The 22,241-nt window shown below is 30.1% G+C and overlaps 2 protein-coding genes across 2 annotated transcripts in view; one reads left to right on the top strand and one right to left on the bottom strand.

Moving 5' to 3' along the window:
* Positions 1 to 8,410, top strand: part of LOC107161323 (uncharacterized) — a 44,225-nt gene extending 35,815 nt beyond the window's left edge. The window contains exon 4 of the mRNA XM_089226829.1: positions 3,884 to 8,410. Coding sequence (XP_089082955.1) covers positions 3,884 to 4,290 — 407 coding nt within the window. The 3' untranslated portion in view covers positions 4,291 to 8,410. The remainder of the gene's footprint in view (positions 1 to 3,883) is intronic.
* Positions 8,411 to 18,407: 9,997 nt separating this feature from the next.
* On the bottom strand, positions 18,408 to 22,005 carry Mp20 (muscle-specific protein 20 transgelin). Its single transcript, XM_015507684.2, has 4 exons — positions 21,842 to 22,005; positions 21,448 to 21,659; positions 19,144 to 19,264; positions 18,408 to 18,982 (listed from the first exon to the last, which is right to left on the bottom strand). Exons 1-4 carry the CDS (start codon positions 21,869 to 21,871, stop codon positions 18,791 to 18,793), a joined length of 555 nt encoding a protein of 184 aa, XP_015363170.2. The 5' UTR covers positions 21,872 to 22,005; the 3' UTR covers positions 18,408 to 18,790.
* Positions 22,006 to 22,241: the final 236 nt, after the last annotated feature.

The raw sequence follows: 22,241 nt of genomic DNA, 5'->3' as shown, positions 1-22,241 counted from the left end.
TCCTACATCATTATTATTTAACAATATAAATTAACAAAGGTGTACACCCAAAGCGTAAGTTGTTTTCTAACTTTGGTCTTAAAATATCTAAATAATTTTCAAATATCGCATAGATATAATGCTATACCAAGTATAAATGTAATGTTGTATAATTAAATTTTCGATTTTTGATGAATTTTGTCGAAATTTGAACTTAAAATATTTATGTATAATGTTTATAATTTTTATTTTAAGTTTAAAAATCTTAAATTATATTCATTCTCAATAAATAATATTAATTATTATACATCATTTAATACCATTTTTTATACCCTTTATATTGATCATTTGATGCACGATTATATTAAGTACTGATAAATAGACAATGTGCAGACGATTATCTATCGATGATGCGCAAACAATGCACGATATTTTTGGACAGGTAAACAGACGACGCGCAAATGATATACGACCGTTTATAATCACGAATAATGATATAGGTATTAAGGTATCTTAATTCATGTTTATAATATACCGCAGTTAGTCATTTGCATTCGAACAGCTAGGTAGACCACTGCGGCCGCGTAAGTTTATGACCTCACAGGATAATTTCTCTGAATAATATAGCATGATATTTACATAATCGTGACCATAAATGCGTATCTTATTAAAATTATGTGGTTATAATATAACGTTAACAAATAATATACAAATCATAATATTATCATATAATATTCGTTATATCAGTATGAACCAACTATAAAGATGCACTAACGGGTTATCGTGTTTTTACAGGCAAAGGATTTTGCGCCTGGTGCAGTATTCATTTTTAATCGAGAAAAGAAAAGAAAAATACACAGTCCACTTTTTTCCCTTATTAAGGCCTAAGTAAAATGTGCGCGAATTAAAGAAAAAAAATATATAATAGTATTAGGTATAAAAAGGCGTATAAACCGTTCAATTCATATTGGCTCCCAGCAATAAATTGATAAAATTAAAAAAACTGTGGTCTAAAATCTATATTTTCTATATAATACAATATAGTTTTTGGACCACTGGATTTTAAAAATCGTTGGATTTTTAAACGATTATCGAGTGGATCCAAGACAAACAGGACAATTTATACAAGTATACAATTTTATTATATGATCGAGTAAAATATGGTCGTTTAGTATTAACATATTGCAATATCGTCAGGAGCTAACCAGTAAAATATAAAACAGCTGAGTAGGGTCTTGAGGCTCTGTAGATATTACAACCGTAATCAGGAGCAGATAGGTGTATAGATGTTAAATTTCTTTAAATAAGCCAGTCTTGTTAATTATACAATCGAATACTTGTATTTAAATACTTTCAAAGTACTTATTCTTTGTATCATATTCAAACTATTCAAAGATACTAAATACTTTTTTCATCGTCGTATTTCAATGATCAATATTTTTGTTTTGTTATATGTTAAAAATTAGTCCTCAAATAATATTTCATAAGGCTTTTATGTATTTTTAAGATTTCATTAAGCATGAAATAATACTTAAAATTCGTTAATCAATTAAAAAACATATTATTTACTAATTGTTAAATTTAAATATTTATTACATTTTCGATAAACCTAAAAGTATTTTATCATACTACAAAAAAGTACTTTTAAATACTCTTAAAATGTATTTGTATGTATATTAAAATACTTTTGAAAGAAAGTATTGGAATACGTATTTGAGTATTTTAAATTTAAATGTCACCAAGTATTTAAATACGTATTCTGAATACATTTGAAAAGTGTTATTAGCAAAACTTGTATAAATAATCAAGGCTCGATTTCAGTTACTTTCTATTAGGTTTTTTTGCCTACTATATACTCACGAATATTATTACTTACCTACAAAGTTGGTAAATCAAGTTATACAACAGTTTGTTGATTGTATAAGTATCGTAGTCATACAAAGTTCATATTATACTCGTAGTAATATCAAAGTTCAAATGTGTTGATGACTAAAGTCTAAATCTCGTCTATTGGTAATAGGAAAAACACCTTACAGTAAATAATTGTATATTAATATATTGGTGTGGTAGCAACATCCGAGTCGAAACCAGCTATGACAGAATAAACTGCATCGTAGTACATATTTATTGCTGACAAAAAATGATTATTGTAAATTATATAAGCAATAAAAATAGTTTGGTGTGGTGGGAGTTTGAGACTTTGCCACTCTGAGGTAATACCAGATAAACGTGAGATGACACATACGTCTGGATATGTTGATAAAGCATATTTTGTATGGTGCATCATAACAAATGTAAATAAAAGTGATCGTAACGAAAACTCTTGGTTTGAATCCAAAAGTCATTGGTGGCACCAGGGAAATAATATTTATATTTATACGTAATAGTTGTAGGTACCACTTTTTACTGTGAAATAGGTTGTACAACGTATAATGTACTTGGTACATGACAAATGAATATGACAAAGAAGGATAATTAAAATGTCTAAAAAATCATCAACAAAATGTGATAAACTAATAAACTGAAGCACTTAACAATTATTTATATGTTCACATGGTCGATAGAGTATAATAGTATATTTTTATATCATAATCTACTGATATCATTCATTCATCTTATTACGTCAACTCACTCGAGTTTTTTTCCCCGTAATTTAACGCCACGTTGAAGTGTGAATCTTTAATTTAATTTATTTAACGCTACACAATAATAGTAAAAAAGTAATAACGACACGTTATTCGTTGTGTGTTTTATAAAAAGAGTAATATGTATTTTAAACATTACGTACACGGTACACGGCCAAAAAAATTCGTCGTACGTATAATGTTTTATTCGGTATAAAAAGTCAGTGCAGAACATACGTATATATAGACGTATAGTGCGTATATATTTTTTTATGAACGCACGTTAATCAATATTAAAAATTCAAAAAGTTTTATTGGCTTGTAATAACGTGAAACATTGTAATTTTCCGTTTTATAAACTGTGCGCTTATCCAATTTTAATCGGGTGGCTTACATGTTATATAGCTTGTAGCTACGTATGCATCACATTGAACCAAACATGAGCGAAACCAACCATTTTCTGAGGCTAACATTTTTATTAAACACATAATATACTGTATTTTATGTGCATATATGTATTATGTATAAAGTATATACATATATTGTATATTGTATTTACGTTATCACCATTTTATGGTTATATGTTATGCCTACTCATTACAATATTTATTTTATATATGATAATGTTTTACATTTTTTTTTTCAATATTTAATAACTCATCTTATGCAAATAATATACTCACATATTATATACGTTAATAATATGACATGGGCTAAATTCTAAGAATTGTATGATACTTTTGTAAAAAATACGTATATAAATTATTATGAATAAACAATATTTTGGTGGGTCAAAAGTAGACACTTCTCAATGTTTTTGAAATAATTAGGGAAAAAATACTAATATGTTAAAATAGTAATACCTATTATAAATGAAATGATTGTCTGGTAACCACTCTTGGTTAAAAAAAAAATAAAAAAATTAAGATAATACACACCATTGTGAGATCAATACATCATTCTGCTCCGATTCTAAAATACAATAATTTAATATAATATCCATATTTCGTCTATAGGATAGATTTGAACCTTTATTTTTTGCCCTATTGATCATGTTTAAAAATTGTTTAGCGCTCTGTACCTACATACCCATCACATATACCTGCTTCTATATTATCTTGTAACATAGGTAACTACCTATATAACGAAATAGGATGAACAGTTTTAAGGATATTTGCACTTTGAAATATACTTAAACCTATTATTTAATTAGTAAAAAAAAAAAATGTTTAATTAAGCATTCTTTATATTATAGCATGTTTTTGTTTTTCGTTTTGCAGCGATAAAAATGTCGGAGCAGTCGGAAGGGGTGAACAACAACAAATGGCTGTTGGGCCAGGGCCAGAATTACACGCAGCTCCATCACCAGCTTCAGCAACAGTGCGGTGGAGGCACTGGCGGCGGTGGCGGTGGAGGCGGTGGCGGTGGTGGAGGAGGCGGAAACGGTTCACCGGGAAACAATTCGCCGGCTCACAAGATGAACGGTGGCGGTGGCGGCACACACAATCACAATCACCACCATCACCACCACTCACCGACGTCGCATCACCAACAATTCGCACACCACCCGTTCAGCCTGTTGGGCGCTGCTGGTCCGGCCGGCTACCTGCTCGGTTCCGACTCGCTCAAGGTTACCGGCGGCGGTGCAGGCGGTGGACCAGCCGGATCCAATCACGTTTTGTTCTGAACTGCGCTACATTGAACCGCGGGCAAACTTGGTTACTACAATTACAATAATATTAGGTATAATATTATTAAGCCATAACAATAAAAAATAGATACAAAAGCATTAGTATACACTGAAACTTCAGAACACTTCTCCGCCACAATAGCGGTGCCCACATATACACATGACGTACGATTATCAACAATCGCATTTCACCATTTTGTACATAATAATATTATTATAAATCATATAATATGCGAAAATCATTTATATATTGTATACAGTGTTGTTAATAGATAATGTAAGCAAAGTATTGTCTTACGCGTTGGGAAGATTTATACCATAAATTTTATTTTATTGTAAACTTTTATTTTTATCTTTTTAATTTATATTTTGTTTTCCTCTCATCGAATATGATAATTTTTCAAGTAAGTGTTAATAGTATATGATATGTTGAGATTCATTATAGGTAATTATATCCCTATAAATAATATATAATAGCAGGAAAGAGTATAGGCGCATACAACATCAAAAACCGTCATAAGTCATCGCGTGATGTTATTATACAATTGTATAGCTTTTTTTTTCAAATTAGAACCGACAACAGAGGAGGATCTGTTTGCACAATACTACTCCTCTGCTGCCAACAGTTGTATAGCTTATAAGTTTATGCTATACTATCGTATCCGTCGCTGTAGTGGGCGATGTCCGAGATGTTGCCCGGAAGTGGATCTATGAACGGTTGTCTTGTAGCCCACCCATCCATTTCGAATATCTTTGTGTTGCTGAAGAGAGGTGATGGTCGTCGGTTTTGACAGAAATCGCGCGCACGATAATATCCGAAAATATTAACACCCTCCATAGTCCATCGCATACTTTCACACGTGTCCATATTTATTAATTTATTATGGTTTGTTTGTAGCCCGACAGTTTTCGGTCGGTATTGTGCAACGCGACAACCATTTATACTATATGTGTGTGTATCTATGTATTATAGATATATATAGGTATATAATATATTATATGGACACGGGGCGGGTACCTTACGGCCAACCCCAAAAAGTATATATAAACACGCCCCTCGAATTTCCTGTTATGTTTAAGTGTAGGAGAAAACGACGCACATCAAAGTGCACTTCGATGGTCGATAATACTACACCACCCGCGTATAATATCTATCGTTTTGTGGGGTTAATCGTTCGAGTGTATTTGTACATATTATGTAACTGCTGTAACCGCTCAGCCATCGTCTGCAATGTCACATTAAGCGAGGGAGGGATGGTCAGAGAAAAAGGTAGTTGCCCTAAGTATCAATTCTTTTGGAGGCACCGACGTAATATTTAGCATGTGATGTGTATCGTATATGACGTGTTCGAGTGCGTTTTTATAGCGATACGTCTTACAATAATTATAAGAACCAACATAATTAAATGGGAAAAAATGTTTTAGTTTAAAGTTTTTACTTCATTCGCTTGTTTGCAGTGAATCAATTATTGATAACGAATGGCAACCACCGTCGAATTTTCTAACGGGTATGGCAAATTGGTTATTACACCGGTACAGTATGGGAATATCCAAGGCCCAATATATAATACCATAGGTATAATATTATGGACAGATCGAGTTATTGTTGTTATTTTTGAAATAACGTTTCCGTGTTGTATACTATACTATTCACACTAACCGTATGGACTTTATTTCGGCGATAATCAATCGATAATAACCTACAATTTTGAAATCGAATCCTTCGAAAAAGCTCTGACTCACAGCATATACACCTATGACATTAGGTTCTCGCGTATCGCGTCCTTATCCGATTGGCTCGTATGATACGAACTGTTAGGTTTAGGTACAGCTTTTTTTCAGTATTGATCTTTGAAAAACAAATATTGCAAATTTTTGAAAACTTTAAAAAAAACAATAATATAGCCTTACAATATTTTAGAATAATTATATAATAATACATAATTATTTGTACGATGTTAAATTGTATTTTATATGTCAGAGTCTCTTAAGAAATTGTTCATAACATTTATGAGGTTGTTGATGATCATATTGGTGGCATTCTGTTTATAATTTTTCTTTGTATTAGGTTAACACCACAAATTTAACAGTCCGGTGATTTCTCATTGGTGATTTAAAATGTGTGTATTATCCTTGTACAACCTATCCAGAGATGGTTAATCACCCACGGTTTTATTATTAATCTGAATTTTGTACTGTCACGTTAAAAAACACAAAAAACCGTGATCACGCACGCAAAAAACATCTTAAAACACCGATGATGCGTTTAAATATCATAGTGGCCAGTAGTATTAGTGTTGCCAAGACGAGAGTGGCGAGAATATAGGTATCGTTGGATATTTTTGGAATTCTTCTTTTATTTATTTTTTACTCATCTTTTTATTAATACCCAATTTCATACGAGTACAACGAACCGTGTCGTCATATTATTTCTGTTATTATTATTATTTTTAAGACGCGATAGGATTAGGAAATGCGTCTAAAAATACGTACAAAATATCCACAGTATAATATTCTACACGATAAAGGTGTCAGATCTTTTTTCGTGGTATAGCTGCGACGCGGTGTACGACGATTTTTTTCATATTAATCATCGGCTATGGTGTTGAGTTATATAGGCTTTTTCAAGCCTTGATCGTTTTTTCGATACAGCTGCTGTGATTAAATTGGATGATAAAGACTTTGTTCAGGCCCGGGTTAAGGCATAAACAGTATAGTGTTACAGGCTACAGTGTATAGAATCGTGGTTGACCATCGATTTAACAACAAAGTTTTGATTTTTTAAATAAGACAATATTTTTTTCATCCAAAATGCAAAACATATAAAAAAAGTTTTTATGATTAAGTTACAAGTTTATATACGATACTATTATAAATTTATAGGTTAGAATGTACCTGTAATCTTACTACTGTGTAATCATTGTACCTACTTTCATTTAATTTAAATTGTTCACATCTGCAGTCGGACTACAGCAGTTTATGTATTATATAATACACATTACTCGTTAATTAATAAAATAAATCCCATGTTATTTTATTTTATAATTATTGTCTCACTGTTTCTACATAATATAGCTACAATAGCCAATAGGTATGTATAATATTAGTTAAAAATATGATTTTATTATTTTTTCAAGTTGAATAATTATGGGTTCGATTGATTGAGTAAAGTAAAATGTTTGAACAAATAAAATACATAAATACAAATTGAACGTTAAAAAATATTTTTGCAAAGTACTACAGTAAAATATCGGGACACCAAATTGTTTACAGCCGACGGCCACCGTATAGGTCTTAATCCGAGTCTGAGCTCTTCGTATCGTATGGACAAATGTCACTTTACCACAGACATGGACATATTAAATTATTATTAATATGAATATAATATTACACTAGAAAATAGGTACCTAACTGTTGAGAGGGTCAAGCTCGGAGTGAACCACACAATCGACTGCAAAACAAAATCATTTGGGAAAATATTATATCGTAGGCAGTTATAAATACATAATATTGTACGTTTATGATTTCATCTAAAATATGCCACAAACAAATATATGGATCATAAAATATTATACGAATTTACGATACGGTTTACTGATTAGTGACTAATAAAAGCATATACCTAGGTACACATTTTGTCGTATCTTCCTCATCAATGTAACTGATCATCATAATATTATAACATTTTTAAATAACGGTTTGATTTTTTTTTTATCTTCCCGTTTTTCGTAGATAAAATAATTAATTATATAGAAATATTATATTGAATGCATAGTATATTATAGTGTATAATATATTACTATTATGACTACTATTATTATTTTATTACTATTATTTTTATTATTTATATTGAAATTTTTATTCGTCCGAAAAATAGAAAAATAATTTTAAAGAATAAATGTATAATGTATAAATATGTTTAATATGTGTACGAGTATATATAGATAATAATATTATAAAGTATATTATGTTAATTACATTTTTTTATTTTGTGTTTACACTTGCAGGATTATTGTAAATATACTAAATATAAAAATAATATAACATTATGTAATATGTTTTTGATGAAAAATTTGTGAACCGAATAACGTACAATAAAAAAAGTCATAATTGAAAATCGTGGTTTTTTATTCATATAATACTGTAAAATTATCAATTTTTTTACACGATTACATTTTATGTGTGAATACGGCAGTTTTCTTTTTCGTTTTTTTTTTCTTTAAATTTAATTAATTGTTGTTTTTACAAGAATACACATCGACAACACGTCGTAATGATTTATAGCTTTTCTTCTCCCGCTGAAAAATGTGGAGTGTATGTTTTTTATTTCAACGATAAAACTTTAGGACCCCGCTGCATAATATGTCCGTCGGAATTTACAAAGAAGCTGCCAAATCCTTGACATGATTTGTGTTGAAAAACAATTTAAACGTTTTCCATGCCCATCTATTTTTGGCTATATTTTAAAACAAAAATATAATTTTTTAAAGCAATAACAATAAATACGATGTATTATCGTGATTTAAAATTATATTTAAATAACTACAAATTAGTTGCTGAACCATTTAATATTATACCATTTATACCCAATGGTTATATCAATATCAATAATATTTTAATAAAAGTTTCGGTTTATATCCTAACGTGTAGTCTCCGTCTGACGAATGTATATAATATATCAATAAAATTGTTTTGCGTGGCAAAAAACCGAGAAAGCTGCACTCTTAGTAAGTTAAGAAACGGAATTTCCACACTATATTAAGAGGAGAATAATATTTACTGTGCAACGTTGTTTTTATTTTGTTGTATGTATGATATCGATTAAAACCGAGATTTGCTGGATATTTTATTTTTTTGTCATATTTATTTAATTTGTACAATCTGTAAGAAAGATATTTACAATAACTACAATGTACATAATACTCATAATAGGTCATGATTACCTTGGTTTAAGAAGATATTCAATAATAACACTTCATGGCGGGATAGTAGTGTTTATAGCGGACTAATCAACTAGTTGCCTAGTAGGTCACGGCACCAGCGCCACCAACTACACTTTAAACGTCGGCTAGGGTCGCCCGGGATTATTCGAGCAGAGGAGTTTTGGATAAGAGGGTTTCGGTGATTTGAAAGTTTAAGGTGGAAACGTTTGTACAGGGTTTTAGTGACGTTATCAAGTGTTGGAATGAGCAGGTACCTGTGGAGAGTATCATTAAATACATAAAAAAGAGATTTAGTTATCTGCCGGAAGCATTTGGATTGAAATGTTTGGATTCGGTTTATATTAAAGTCTTTAGCTAATCCCCTGAGTTGAATTCCATAGGACTAGATAGGTTTGAGGAGTACCTTATACATAGGGTTTAATTTGCTGGATATAGTCCCATATTTTATGTCCATACATTTTTTTTTTATTTAATGGTAAAAATCAATTTACATAGTTAGATTTGGATTGTAGACTAGTATATTATATAACTTTAAATGCATGTTTATCATAAATTCATAAAGCTACACAATGCTCCTGAAGTATTATAACAATTAAACTATTTTAAAAGATATAATTTTTTATCAAATTAAAATTACGTAAAAATAAATGTTTCTAGAACTTAATATAGGTCCTTATACATCATGTGCTTAATAGCTTTTGGACTGTATTCTGGTTATTATTTGGTAAAAGCGCATGATGTCGATTTTTCAAATTGCCCATAATTTTATAAAACTTGAAAATTATATTTGATATTTTAGTTACTAACATAATTATAATATTTTGCCACTAATCTAATAACCAATACCTATTTAGAGGAATTGCAAATATGGTGTATCATAAAAAAAAAAAAAATTACTTCATAGGATTAATTCTCAGGACATGCACTTGCGCATACTTAATTAGGTTTATAATATTCTGGTCCAATAGAGTTTTTTGTGAATTTTAAGTTTTCCTAATAGTTTAGATAAAAAGGGATACTATTCTCAATCGTTATATACTGTAGAGTCTTTTTAATTCATCAAGATATCCAAAAATCAGCGGAGTTTATATTCGTCCGATGCATAAACGCCATATGGACAATATTTGGCAACAGGTAAACAGACGATGCACAAACGATGACCAGCGACAATATCCACATTTTTCAATCAAAATATGACATTGATATTATGTGATAAATCTAATTCATTACGTGTACGTATAGATTTATAGTAAATTAATATTTATGTACAAAAGTAAATTTTGTATATTGCATCTCAGACAGTGTATAATTCGACTTTACAGTTTTATGACCCCACCGTGTAGATATTTCTTTATTGCCTATATAAGAAACTATAGTATCAAATTAAGATAAAACTTTCGGTTGGAAAATTTTTATTTACAGTAAATTTTCATGATAACTAACTTAAAGTTTAAGTATGAACAATTATTTATTGATTAATTTTTGCACACTTTTAAAACAATTATTATAACCATGGCATATAATATGAGAATATATTAATTATAAAATAATCTATATTGCAAAAAAATATGTATTGTCTGAAGATTTTTGTCGTTGGATTTTAAAAATAATATAATATAATATGCGGAGTCGAAATGCATTATATTTTTATATGCTTAACAAATTCTTAAGATTGTGCTGGTTGCCTGGTTAAAACTCTTAATAAGGGTACAAGCTATTCCGTTATTCGTCAAATAATTGCTTTTATACTAAAAATTATCTATGATGTTACCGTGGTTTAATAGTTTAGCTTAGTTTATAGTTTTTCCATTAAACCACTCGTCACTAGACGATTGGTCACACAACAATGAATATCTACTGTGTGTAGGTGGCAAACTTCCAAAGAAACAAAAAAAATCTATATAGTACGACTGTGGGTAATTCGACTCCGACAAAGTCATTCGTCGGTTTTAAATTATAATACCATGGTGTCCTGCAGCTTTTACGTAATATCATTGAGTATAGATAGCATTTATACCATCTATACTCAATGGTAATATTTTATATTATAATCAGGGATTACTGCAGTGAGTGCAATACGTGACTAATTTATGTTTATTATATTATAATTATATGCGTTTTTAGTCAATTGTCTTACCTGCGTATTAGGTATTATATTAATATAATATACCAATTAGATATACAACAATAAAAATTACGATTCATTTAAAGATATTTCAAAACGATTTATAAGTAAATAAGATGTACATACTTATTGCTATCGTCGGACGAAGTCACTGCACATTTATTCATCTGTTTGGTTTTTTTTCAGGAAATTATTTTTATTTATTTTTTAATCGGAAATCCACAAACATACAGACAAACAACGAAAGACGATCCCATTGTGATTGTCTGTCATTATTACTGCGATCTTTAAATTACACATTGCATCAAACCGATTCATCAGCAAACCGTGAATAATATTCGTAATTGTCATGGCACAAATAACATTTGAATGGTTCATTACCGAAAATGCTAAGTGTGCCTGTTTTCTATTTTATAGTAGGTAGTTTCCTTCTCAATACCTCCAACCGGAAAAGCTTCTAGAAGTTGAAAATCGAAGCATTATTTCGAAAACTCATCGTGTACACAAAAAAATAAATACATATACTATATAAAAACACACATCACTGTAAAATCAAGACATTCATCGCTCCGCTCAGAATCTAAAATACAATATTTACGTACCTATAAATGAATAATATTATAGAATTTTTAAATCCATACTTAAACTAACATACTAATTATCAGGGTCGTAATGGATGATCGATAGAGGACGTAAACCATTAACCTATATTACCTAGGTAGTTAATAGATACGATCCCTTGAAGTGGTAAAGCACGATTGAGCATATAACTTTTTAGCAACACGGTTGAGCATAGAATATTTTATGCGACGTTGCTGAAATTGTATAGTTTATTATTTTCACGTTTTATTATTATTATTTTAATAATAATTTCGAGGTTATCACAATATATTTTTTAAATTATTATTATAAAAACTTTGATATTAATTTCTGTTGTTTTATTTAATTTTGTAGAACAACCACAACCAATGCAGTCGGAAGCTTTCATCGTACGTATAATGCGCAGTTATATTCACCTCATCCTCATGTTTATGCGTTAAGGTATTGCTCGAAACACAGGCAGAAACGTTGACTAGGATTAATTCAATTCAAACTAAGCCTATCAATAATTACAATCTGCTAAAGAAATGAAAAAAAATAGAATTTAATATAAAAGCTTTTGACCAGTATTTAAATTGTAAGAATATTATGAAACTTGATGGTATAAGAACGTTATCTGTGTTTTGTTGGAAGTATTTTTAAGATGGTTCAATTTTTAAGTGAGTTATGAGCATTTTTATTTTACAATTTATTAATTATTATACGCGCATAACTCACTTAAAAACTGTATTAACGTAAAAATATTTCCAACAAATACAGATAATGTTCTTACCATCAAGTTTCATAATAGGTTTATTCACTCTAATTATTGTTAAGCTGACGGAGTAAAACGTGAACTGCTGAGCGTGAATTTGCTATGTTATACGCGTTAAGACTGAGACAACTAATATGGGTGCTGCGCCCTCTTAATATATTTAAATCAACTTAGAAATAAATACCAAGGTATATCAATTTAATTTATTATTATCAATTTAAATTTGACGATTACTTTATTTTATTATTATTTTTTTGACATGTTATATTTAGAATTATTATAATTATTGTTTAAATACATTTTTTGTATGATAAAGTTCAAAATAGAAAATGGCAACGTTGCACAGGTTTTATGTTCAATCATGTTGATTTTATTTCTTATTTCGATTTCCTTAGATACGCCGAAAAATTTGACCAATCGTGTCGCAAAAGAAGGTGTTTTATGCTCAATCATGTATCAGCCCCTTGAAGAACGACAAACTCCTTTTTAAGTGTATGCAAATAATAAAGCATATACTTACCTATGCATTTGAATTGCACACATATATACATATAATGCATATTAATCAAAATTTTTAATTTACCCATCCTTAGCTTCGGCGGCATTGCAGCAAGCCATATGCACCCTATATTTGTGTAGGCAAAAGCACGAAGCTCGCGCGTCCGTGTGTTTGTGTGTATAATAATTAACATTTATACCCGGGCCGCGAGAAAATGGGAAAATATCGTATGATTAACTCAGTGTTTGGGTAGTTTTTTATGTTTCGTTATCCTTCGTTCATTTATGCATGCAATAATAAATTATTACAACGCCTTTATACTGTAATACGATGGTGTAGGTATACACACAGCGCATAATATATATATACATATTATATATACTTTCTTCAGCGATTGCTAAAATTAAAAAATAATAAAATGTAGCCAAACAAAAATATCCACAAATATTCAATCACTTTCATATGTATTGGATATAAAAATACATATTAGTCATATATCATCTACATGGCTAGGTAATATAATTTTAGTTTTATACCAAGTGATCTATGCGATATTTGTATTCATTATATTATATATTCTCCATCCATGAGACACTTTATTTTAAAAATTTTGGTGTTTGAAAAGATTACTTAAGCATAATTTGAAGTCAATAAAATAGAAAATTTATACAAAAAATTATATTTCTTACGAATTTTATGATTAACATTTTTTTTTAATGATAACATACATTTATCAATTTCTTATTCCAAAAAAAACTATTTTTTTTAGTACTTTTATGTATAAAAATCGGATTTCAGACAAGTAGTTTAAAAGTTAAGTACTTATGTATTTAAAATTTTAATAAGCAAAGTGATGTAAATATGTAATAGTACAGGAGTAACCGCAAAATGTTAGTCCACTATGGCTTGTCTAAACTTCAAATATTTATAAGATTAATAAACTACTTGTTTAAAATTTGAATTTTATAGATCAAAACACTCCGAACAATTTTCGACTTCGGAATATGAAATTTAAATTTAAATCTATTTTGTATGTATAGTCATTCAAAGAGTAAAAACTTAAAAAACGTTGTTTTGTAACGTCTCGAAATGTAAGTAAAAGAAATATTTAAAAAAATATTAGTGCATATTTTCTGAAATAATGAGTGTCTATGTATATATATACATAGTAAGTACTTACTTGGGTTAAAGCCAAACGGTCACTTTGTACGGTCCATTGTTTAAACTGCATAACGTGGACACTTTGTACGGTAAGGTAAAACTTTAGATTGCAGAACGCGGACAGTCTGTACTGTTATATACATAAAGTATATATTAAGTATATATTATTTAAATTATTTAAATGAAAAAATTAAATATAAAAAAGTCAATTTATTAAAAACTTCATAAAGTATAGTATTTACTATTAGTCAAAAAAATAAAATTAAAAATGTATGTGTATACTAAAGTAGCCTAGTAGATACTTACTGGTTCTATACGGGTTTTAGACATTTTTCCAATACACATAGTAATAGAACATTTCCAACGTATATCATCTAAATTTTTTCTTAATATTGTGTAGTCAAAACCATCTTTAAAAAGTTTTGGTCTTAATTTAGTAGACTTTGTTGTTGCCATCGTGACGGTGTGACAGTCGTCGTCTTAGTGAAATGCAGTTCAACGATAAACACAAACGATAATTTGATTAACTTCGAGCTTGGGAAATATATGTATACTTAGAATGTATAAGACACTTGGATTTACCAAATAATATTTAAACTTAATAACATTTTTAATAAAATTGTATATAACATATACATATGTATATATTTATTAGTACAAAGTGTCCGCGTTCTGTAATCTAAAATTTTACCTGACTGTACGAAGGTTAGGTACTGTACAAAGTGTCCGCGTTTCGCACTTTTAATGCTCAACCGTACAAAATGTCCTAGAACCACTTACTTGCTATTTTATATTAACTCAGCTGTGGCGTACTCAATGTGTCGGATATTTCAGCTCCCCTCTCCATTGAAATTTTGACGTCACAAATGGTTTTCGTACCATTTAAATGGTTTGATTAATATTATAGAATTAAATTGTTAAAAATAAGAAATAAATTTAATGAATTACGTCAGTAAAATCTTCAGCGATACACTTTATATAAATTCAAATCTGTGCAACAGTTGAATTTTTTCTATAACTTTGTTTTCTTTAGTTATGGCATAATATTGATCATGGTTAGGTTTGGTTAATGACTAATAAATAATAACATACAAATTAATCGTTCAATAGTGTTGATAGTTTTATATAAATCAGAACCATAAAAATGTATAATATAACATATATAACATAAAAATAAGCCAAGTAAATATTTTATTTTTATTAAAAGAGGAGACACAATTATTATGTAGCTAGGTAGTTTCGTTTCTCCATCACGGATTTGATATTGGTATGTTTTTATTTTTTTCCTTCAGATATTGGTCACCGATTATTATAACTAAAATTGCAATTTATAAACGGTATTAATTCCCTGCAGGCTGCAGTAACTTGTATTATCAAAAATCAGTGTTGTAATAGATGGTTTTAACAATCATTAATTAAGTAAGTAAGTATATATATATTAATATGTACATTCATATGTTATGCCCAATATTTTAACGAAAAACGATTGAATTTTTTATACTACTCAAATATTACCAACTACATATACAAGTTGGCATTTATTTACATCCATTTGCCAACTTTTTGCAAACGCAAACATGGTCCGTCACTGATTAACGAGCATCTATTGTTGTAGGCATGTCATGGGAAATTGGGAAAGCGTCCGGGACTATACGTTTACCTCCTCGTTTGTGATCAAACAATCATAAATCATAAATATTTATAATGTATGGTAATTTATGTGCCTACCTAGGTACACTCATTAATCATAACACATTAGCTAGGTTAGTAGCAAAATATGGTCTAATGGTTGACATGCATAGATGGTCAAGCCTGCTTAAAACGTTCCACTCATCGACGCGTGAAAAACTAAATTGAAAGCCACTTTAATAAATTAGGTATGTTAAATGTAATTTTAACGAAGTTTTCGTTTCAATTATATATACTTATTTTGACTTTTAGCGAGAAAATCAAATTCACACGACCGGTATTATTAATAATTTAATATAACATGCAACACGTTTTTATATTTTATGCATATAAGACGTCATTACATATCAAGATTTTCAAGGAAGAAATTAATAAACTATATATAGAAACGATATACACATATCAATACGTATCGATTTAATTTTTAGTGTTCCCGAAGTTACACGTTCAATATACAAGCGATACGTACCGACCTGTATCGGGCTTTGACTATTGTAGTCGATACATATCGAATTCTTCTTCTTGAAAATCTTTTTATACATTATAAATGTCTTTATTTAGTTTATTTACTATATAATGAAAGAGAAAAAATAATTATAGTGGAATAAATATTATTTTTTTGACGATTGCCAAAAAATCTACAATGTTCTCATTCGGATGCCAACTGTAAAGACAGAAGCAGTCCTGTCGACAGTCGTCGACTTTTTCATTACGTTTTCTTCATCGCAAACGTCCAGATGGTTCTAAATTTAAGCGTGAATAGAATTGTTGACACGCACTCACCAGTCACCACCGCCGACGTGTGATGTGTCATTCAATACACGAATATCATATTTTACATAAATAATTAAAATATATTGGACAATATTATTATTGTTAAAATACTAAAATAGTTTAATGCATAATAAATCAATATATGTAATGTGGTGTGACTCAATAATATTTAAAAAAATAAATCGTATAGTATAATGTTAGCTGCTACAGCTTATCCTGAATGGCGTTGCCCATAATAAATTAAACAACTCCAGTGAATTTATATTGTCTTAAACTCGGTTAAATGTAAGCTATACATATTTTTAACTCAATAATTTAGAGTAGTTTAAAATTATATCTAATTAAAATAACTAATTTTCTTTTGTAGCCGATGGTAACCCTAAACAATCAAAATATATTTGTTTTTTGTGAGTCAATAAATCTCTGTTAAAACTCTTCTAAAAATACGAATTCTGTAAAATAAGCTCATCCTCGGGTATAGGATTACCTAGATACCAAATTTCATAACCATGAAATGCGACAAGCTTGGCTGTGGCCTGTGGATACAGCCACACACTAGCATTGCCTTTTATTAATATGATTATATTATACGATCGGATTATAAACAGACATTAATTATCATAGATTATTTTGTTGTATATACGTATATTAGTTATGACTGTAGATAATATTTCAATTTTCAACGACGAAAATGGAAAATCAACAGTTATTGTTTTTCTTTGAGTAGGTACCAAATATAGATATCATATATGGAGCATATATCAATTGCGCCGAAATTGCCTTTTTATCTTTAAAAAATCTATTGTTTGCACCCCGTATCGACTCCGTCAAACTTTTTTAAATATTGATTAATCAATATGCTGGAATTCCAGCATTGATTCCGCTGGGCGCTGACTATCAATCCGCTGAATATTTGTAAAATACAATAGTCACTCGTAACAAAATAAGTTAAAGTAGAATATATGAAATAAATGACCAAATATGACCAATATAGATTTTCTCGTACAAAACTGGCATTAAACCACTATTTTTTTTACCATATACCTATATATTTTATTTATATTACTATTTACGACAATCATTGATAATCATTTAAATTAGGTACATGAAATTAACTGTTTTCTTATTATTTTGAATATTATGTTACATCAGTCTATTTAAAAATATGAGGTATTTGAGTTATATTATTTTAATGAATATTGCCCTTTTTAGACAAAAATGTTTGAATTGTTTTTTAAAATGTTTTTATCGGTTACTGTTTAATACACAGTCGAATCAATATAAAAAAATATTTCCGGCGGAATCAACATAAATAATATCATTTAGCGGAATTGATATTAAAAACGGCGGAGTCGATAAACTTCCATAATATGTACCTACATATTATATTTTAATTATAAAGCACACATTAAGCATTTCAGGGCACAGAATTTTAATAGGTATAGGTATAATAAATGTATAGTAGACTTGAATCTTACATTGATCGTCTTTTGTTTTATTATGCATACTCTTTTATTTTTTTATTAAAAAAAATATGATAGGTATATATAGGTAAAAAACGATTATCGATTTAAAAAAAAACAAGTAGGATATTTAATAATAATGCCACGTGGAAACAATACATATAAATATATATATAATTATAGACATAATTTGTGTGTAAATTTAAAACCATTTACATATACATACCGCTCGGATAATATTATAATAATATAATTAAGATAATATGACACACACACATCATTATAATATTAACAATTATATAATAACCGCTTACATGTTACAACCTTACACCGCGTCCATACAAACTATAGAGTTTCAGATGATAAATCGCAACGCACCTCTCTATTTATAAATGTGTGTACATATAATAACATAATATATCATATATTATTATAATATTATATTATATTAAATGGTTCTCGTCGGTTTGTGCATGGTGTTGGGCGTGATTATTTGCCGATGATGATCTTCCTGCCAGCGCCAATGTTTTGACCCGCTTGCGTGGCGCCCTTGTTTTGCCCAGCTTGCAGCCCGATGATGGTTTGACCAGCCTTCAATGTTTCCTCAGAGAACTCTCGTTTAGCCTCGTCGGAGGGTTTGGGTCCCAAGTAAGGTCCCTTCCATTCTGGGTGTCTGTATGTCTACATAATTTTACAATCAACAGTGTTATAAGTACTGTGGTCATCAAACGTGCATTATATAATGTAATATTTTTTTAATCTAATCTGCGAGTAAAGACGGGTTTTGAATATTATTAAGGTGACAATTTTTTACATGACATAATAATTATAAAGTTTCTCACCTCGCGGCCAAGAGCGAACAGTGTCATCACCACTTGAGAGAAGTCTTTGCATTCCCACAGGTCGACGGTCTGAAAAACGTCAATGTCGGCGACTCCGTACGCTTTGATGGCTTTTTGGAAACTGTAAGTGCAATAACGTATATTATAAATTATTATGATATTAATGATATTATATATATTATACACGCAGGCAAAAAATAAAATACTAAATATTATTGTATTTTGATACAATATCTGTGTCACTCCTGTGGACGATTGTGCAGTGTATATATATACCCACCCATAAGCAAATCGTTTACGCCTTTACGCGCGTCATAACCATTGTGCACCGTTGTCACGGGTAACGTAAGTAATAACTCTTTATAAACACACATATGAATATGATATATTATATATATTATACGGATGTTGAGATATGTGTAAAGATCGCGTAAGTTCATACACTACCTCTATGGCTTTATATTATCATCGATAAATGATTATAATACGAGTTATAACAATGCTGAAATAGATAAAATCGATACATATAATATAATATATATATATATATATAGACTTTGCTACAATATATAGCCATATAAATATGCACACAATACTCGTTAGTTTTTGATGTGTATATATATATATTTATATGACAGATTTCGCACCTATATCTTGCCAAACTTGAAGTAGGAACTTTCCTAATCCGCCACCCCTGCGCGAAATTTTCATATTATAATGTTATATATTATTATTATACGCGCTGCATTTTATGATTTATGAGTCAAAAAACTTTCATGCGGAACTCCGTTTTGCAACGACGCGCTTTAAAGTTTATTTCACCGCGTGTATACAATATACATGTATAAAAGTTTGTGCCTCCGCGAGAACTCTAAATGTTAAAATTTACTTAGCGTGACACGACGCCCCTGAAATTATATATGCACACGTGGTTTCAAGATAAATAACGACTCATAAGATTATTGTTTAAACCATCCTGGTTATGTTTGGTTCGTAGGTATTCAGTGTAGGTATAAAATAATATCATATGGATGTATGTTAAAATATTTTATAACACTTATCTGTACATAATGAAAACAAATACAAATATAATGTTGGACAATGCTTTCTATCCGTCCAAAATGTGTTTGAAGTGTGGGTATAGTTATTAGGATCACGAGTTCTCTTACCAAACAGTCTTCGAAAATAAATCGTTATTTTTGTACCTATTAAAGAATCATTTAAAAATATAAAAACGGAATTCCAACAAAGAAATCGAAGACTTGCAAGACTCTCAGTAAAAAAATGACAAATATGGGTATAATAGTATGTGCTATATAAAAAGCAGCAGTGTAGGGTTGATTAAGATTTTTTTTATTGCCTTTGCAAATCTTTCAATACTCAATATCTAAATAACATACAATTTTAAACAATATTATCGTATGTCTATACCGGTCTCATTGCCGTATAATATATTATAATATATAGGTAACACCTACATATGTGTGTACTGTGTATATTATAACAATGGTATATTAAATTTTCTGCAGTAAAAAAGGTCATAGTGGGGGTGGTTCAAAGGATTATACATCACCCTAACCCCCCCCCCCCCCCCCATCAACGTTATGATTACCCCTCATTCAGAGCAGGCACACACGACAAGACGCCAAAAGTTAAGCGAATAGTCTATACCGTTTAATAGTTATTGATGGTCGCCATCGTCGTCCCAGGAACATGTGTACATGGTTGTTTTCAAATATAATACACAATAATACTCATGATATATACAGCAAGAATGCGCTGAAAAAGTTTGTTCTTAATGTATTGCGTTCCCTGTCTTTTTCACAGTACACGATTTTCGATTAATTGGCGTATTTATGGTGTATACATATAATGTATAATATACAGGCTTGGATGGGGCTTTTCTGTCGTGTTAGCTTTATGAGGAAAAATAAGCCGAGACCCGTGGGACACTGTTCTAATTCGAATATTATGTCTTTATATACAATATTTTATATTATATACACAACGGAAAAAAATCGTGTGCTGTAGCGACGAATCATTCAATGAGCTTTATTATTGATCCAAGTGTATCATATTATGATGATATTCAATTGTAGGAATAAAATTGAAAAGTTAAAATAAAATATTTTTCTCGGCGTATGCAAGGTAAGCTGTAACACGTCGCGATGCTCTTATATCGGATATATAGGCACATTATATATATAATCTGTTTCTAACTTTTATCAACCAACAGTCTAGTGACGATAAAATAATGTTTGAATGATAAATAAAAGGTTTGAAAATTGTAGATGCATGACTTACAGGTTAATGTTTTCCATCATTTTGAACTGTCCTCCGGTGGTGTTGAATTTTGGTACACTTCCTGGGCTGATGATATTGATGAGCTTGCAAAGTACTTGGCCGTCCTTGATGTATTCCTCCAATGGGAAGTTCTTGGGGAATTTATATCCCAATACTGCTTCCATCCATTCCTGGGCTTCCTTCTCTTGTTGTGGGTCTCGCTTGGAAGCGAGCTATGTCGGGTAAAACAAAAAACAAAAATGATTTTACACAATATTATAGCGTACCTATTTAAAATTTAAGAAAACCGCCGGCGATATTCACTACATGTATGATATAGTAATAATATTGTGTGTATAATAACGCTGACGACGATATTATTATGCAAATATAACTGGCATCTCAGACGACTTACTTTAGCGCGAACTGCACGTTCCAAAGACATGAGTATTACGAGGATACACACGTTGTAACAGAGACACGAAAACAATGAAAATATGCGTAATCGCGTGGGAACAAGTGGACGGCAGTATTCGTTTGCGCGAGCTTCGGCAGACGGACTAAAATTGAAAACCGCTCGACACCGTGGTCGCCTTATATACACTCGCGGGCGTGATGGCAACTGGAAATATCTAACTCGGAAATAGATCCATACTCGCCAAACTGTGTGTATATTAATACGCTTATAGAATATGACACACGTCTAAAAATAATGCTTGTGGCCACGGTCATATTGGTATACACACAGTCTCCCTCGTTATATTGTGCTATACGTAATGAATCGCGTGGCTGCAGTCCGTCCCACTAGGATTGAC

This window comes from Diuraphis noxia, unplaced genomic scaffold (genome assembly GCF_037042655.1).
Source record: "Diuraphis noxia isolate RWA-SAM2 unplaced genomic scaffold, SU_Dnox_SAM2 contig0004, whole genome shotgun sequence".
Classification (NCBI taxonomy): domain Eukaryota; kingdom Metazoa; phylum Arthropoda; class Insecta; order Hemiptera; family Aphididae; genus Diuraphis; species Diuraphis noxia.
The sequence above is the reverse complement of the archived record's forward strand: the minus strand, read 5'-3'. Positions and strand labels throughout refer to the sequence as shown.

Bases quoted from the DNA above. Each gene is read 5' to 3' on its own strand.
- Mp20 (XM_015507684.2), bottom strand. From the start codon at position 21,871: ATGTCTTTGGAACGTGCAGTTCGCGCTAAA. The intron at 19,265-21,447 runs GTAAGTCATGCA...TTGCACTTACAG, and splicing joins ATGATGGAAAACATTAACCT to TTTCCAAAAAGCCATCAAAG. The intron at 18,983-19,143 runs GTGAGAAACTTT...AAAATTATGTAG, and splicing joins TGTTCGCTCTTGGCCGCGAG to ACATACAGACACCCAGAATG.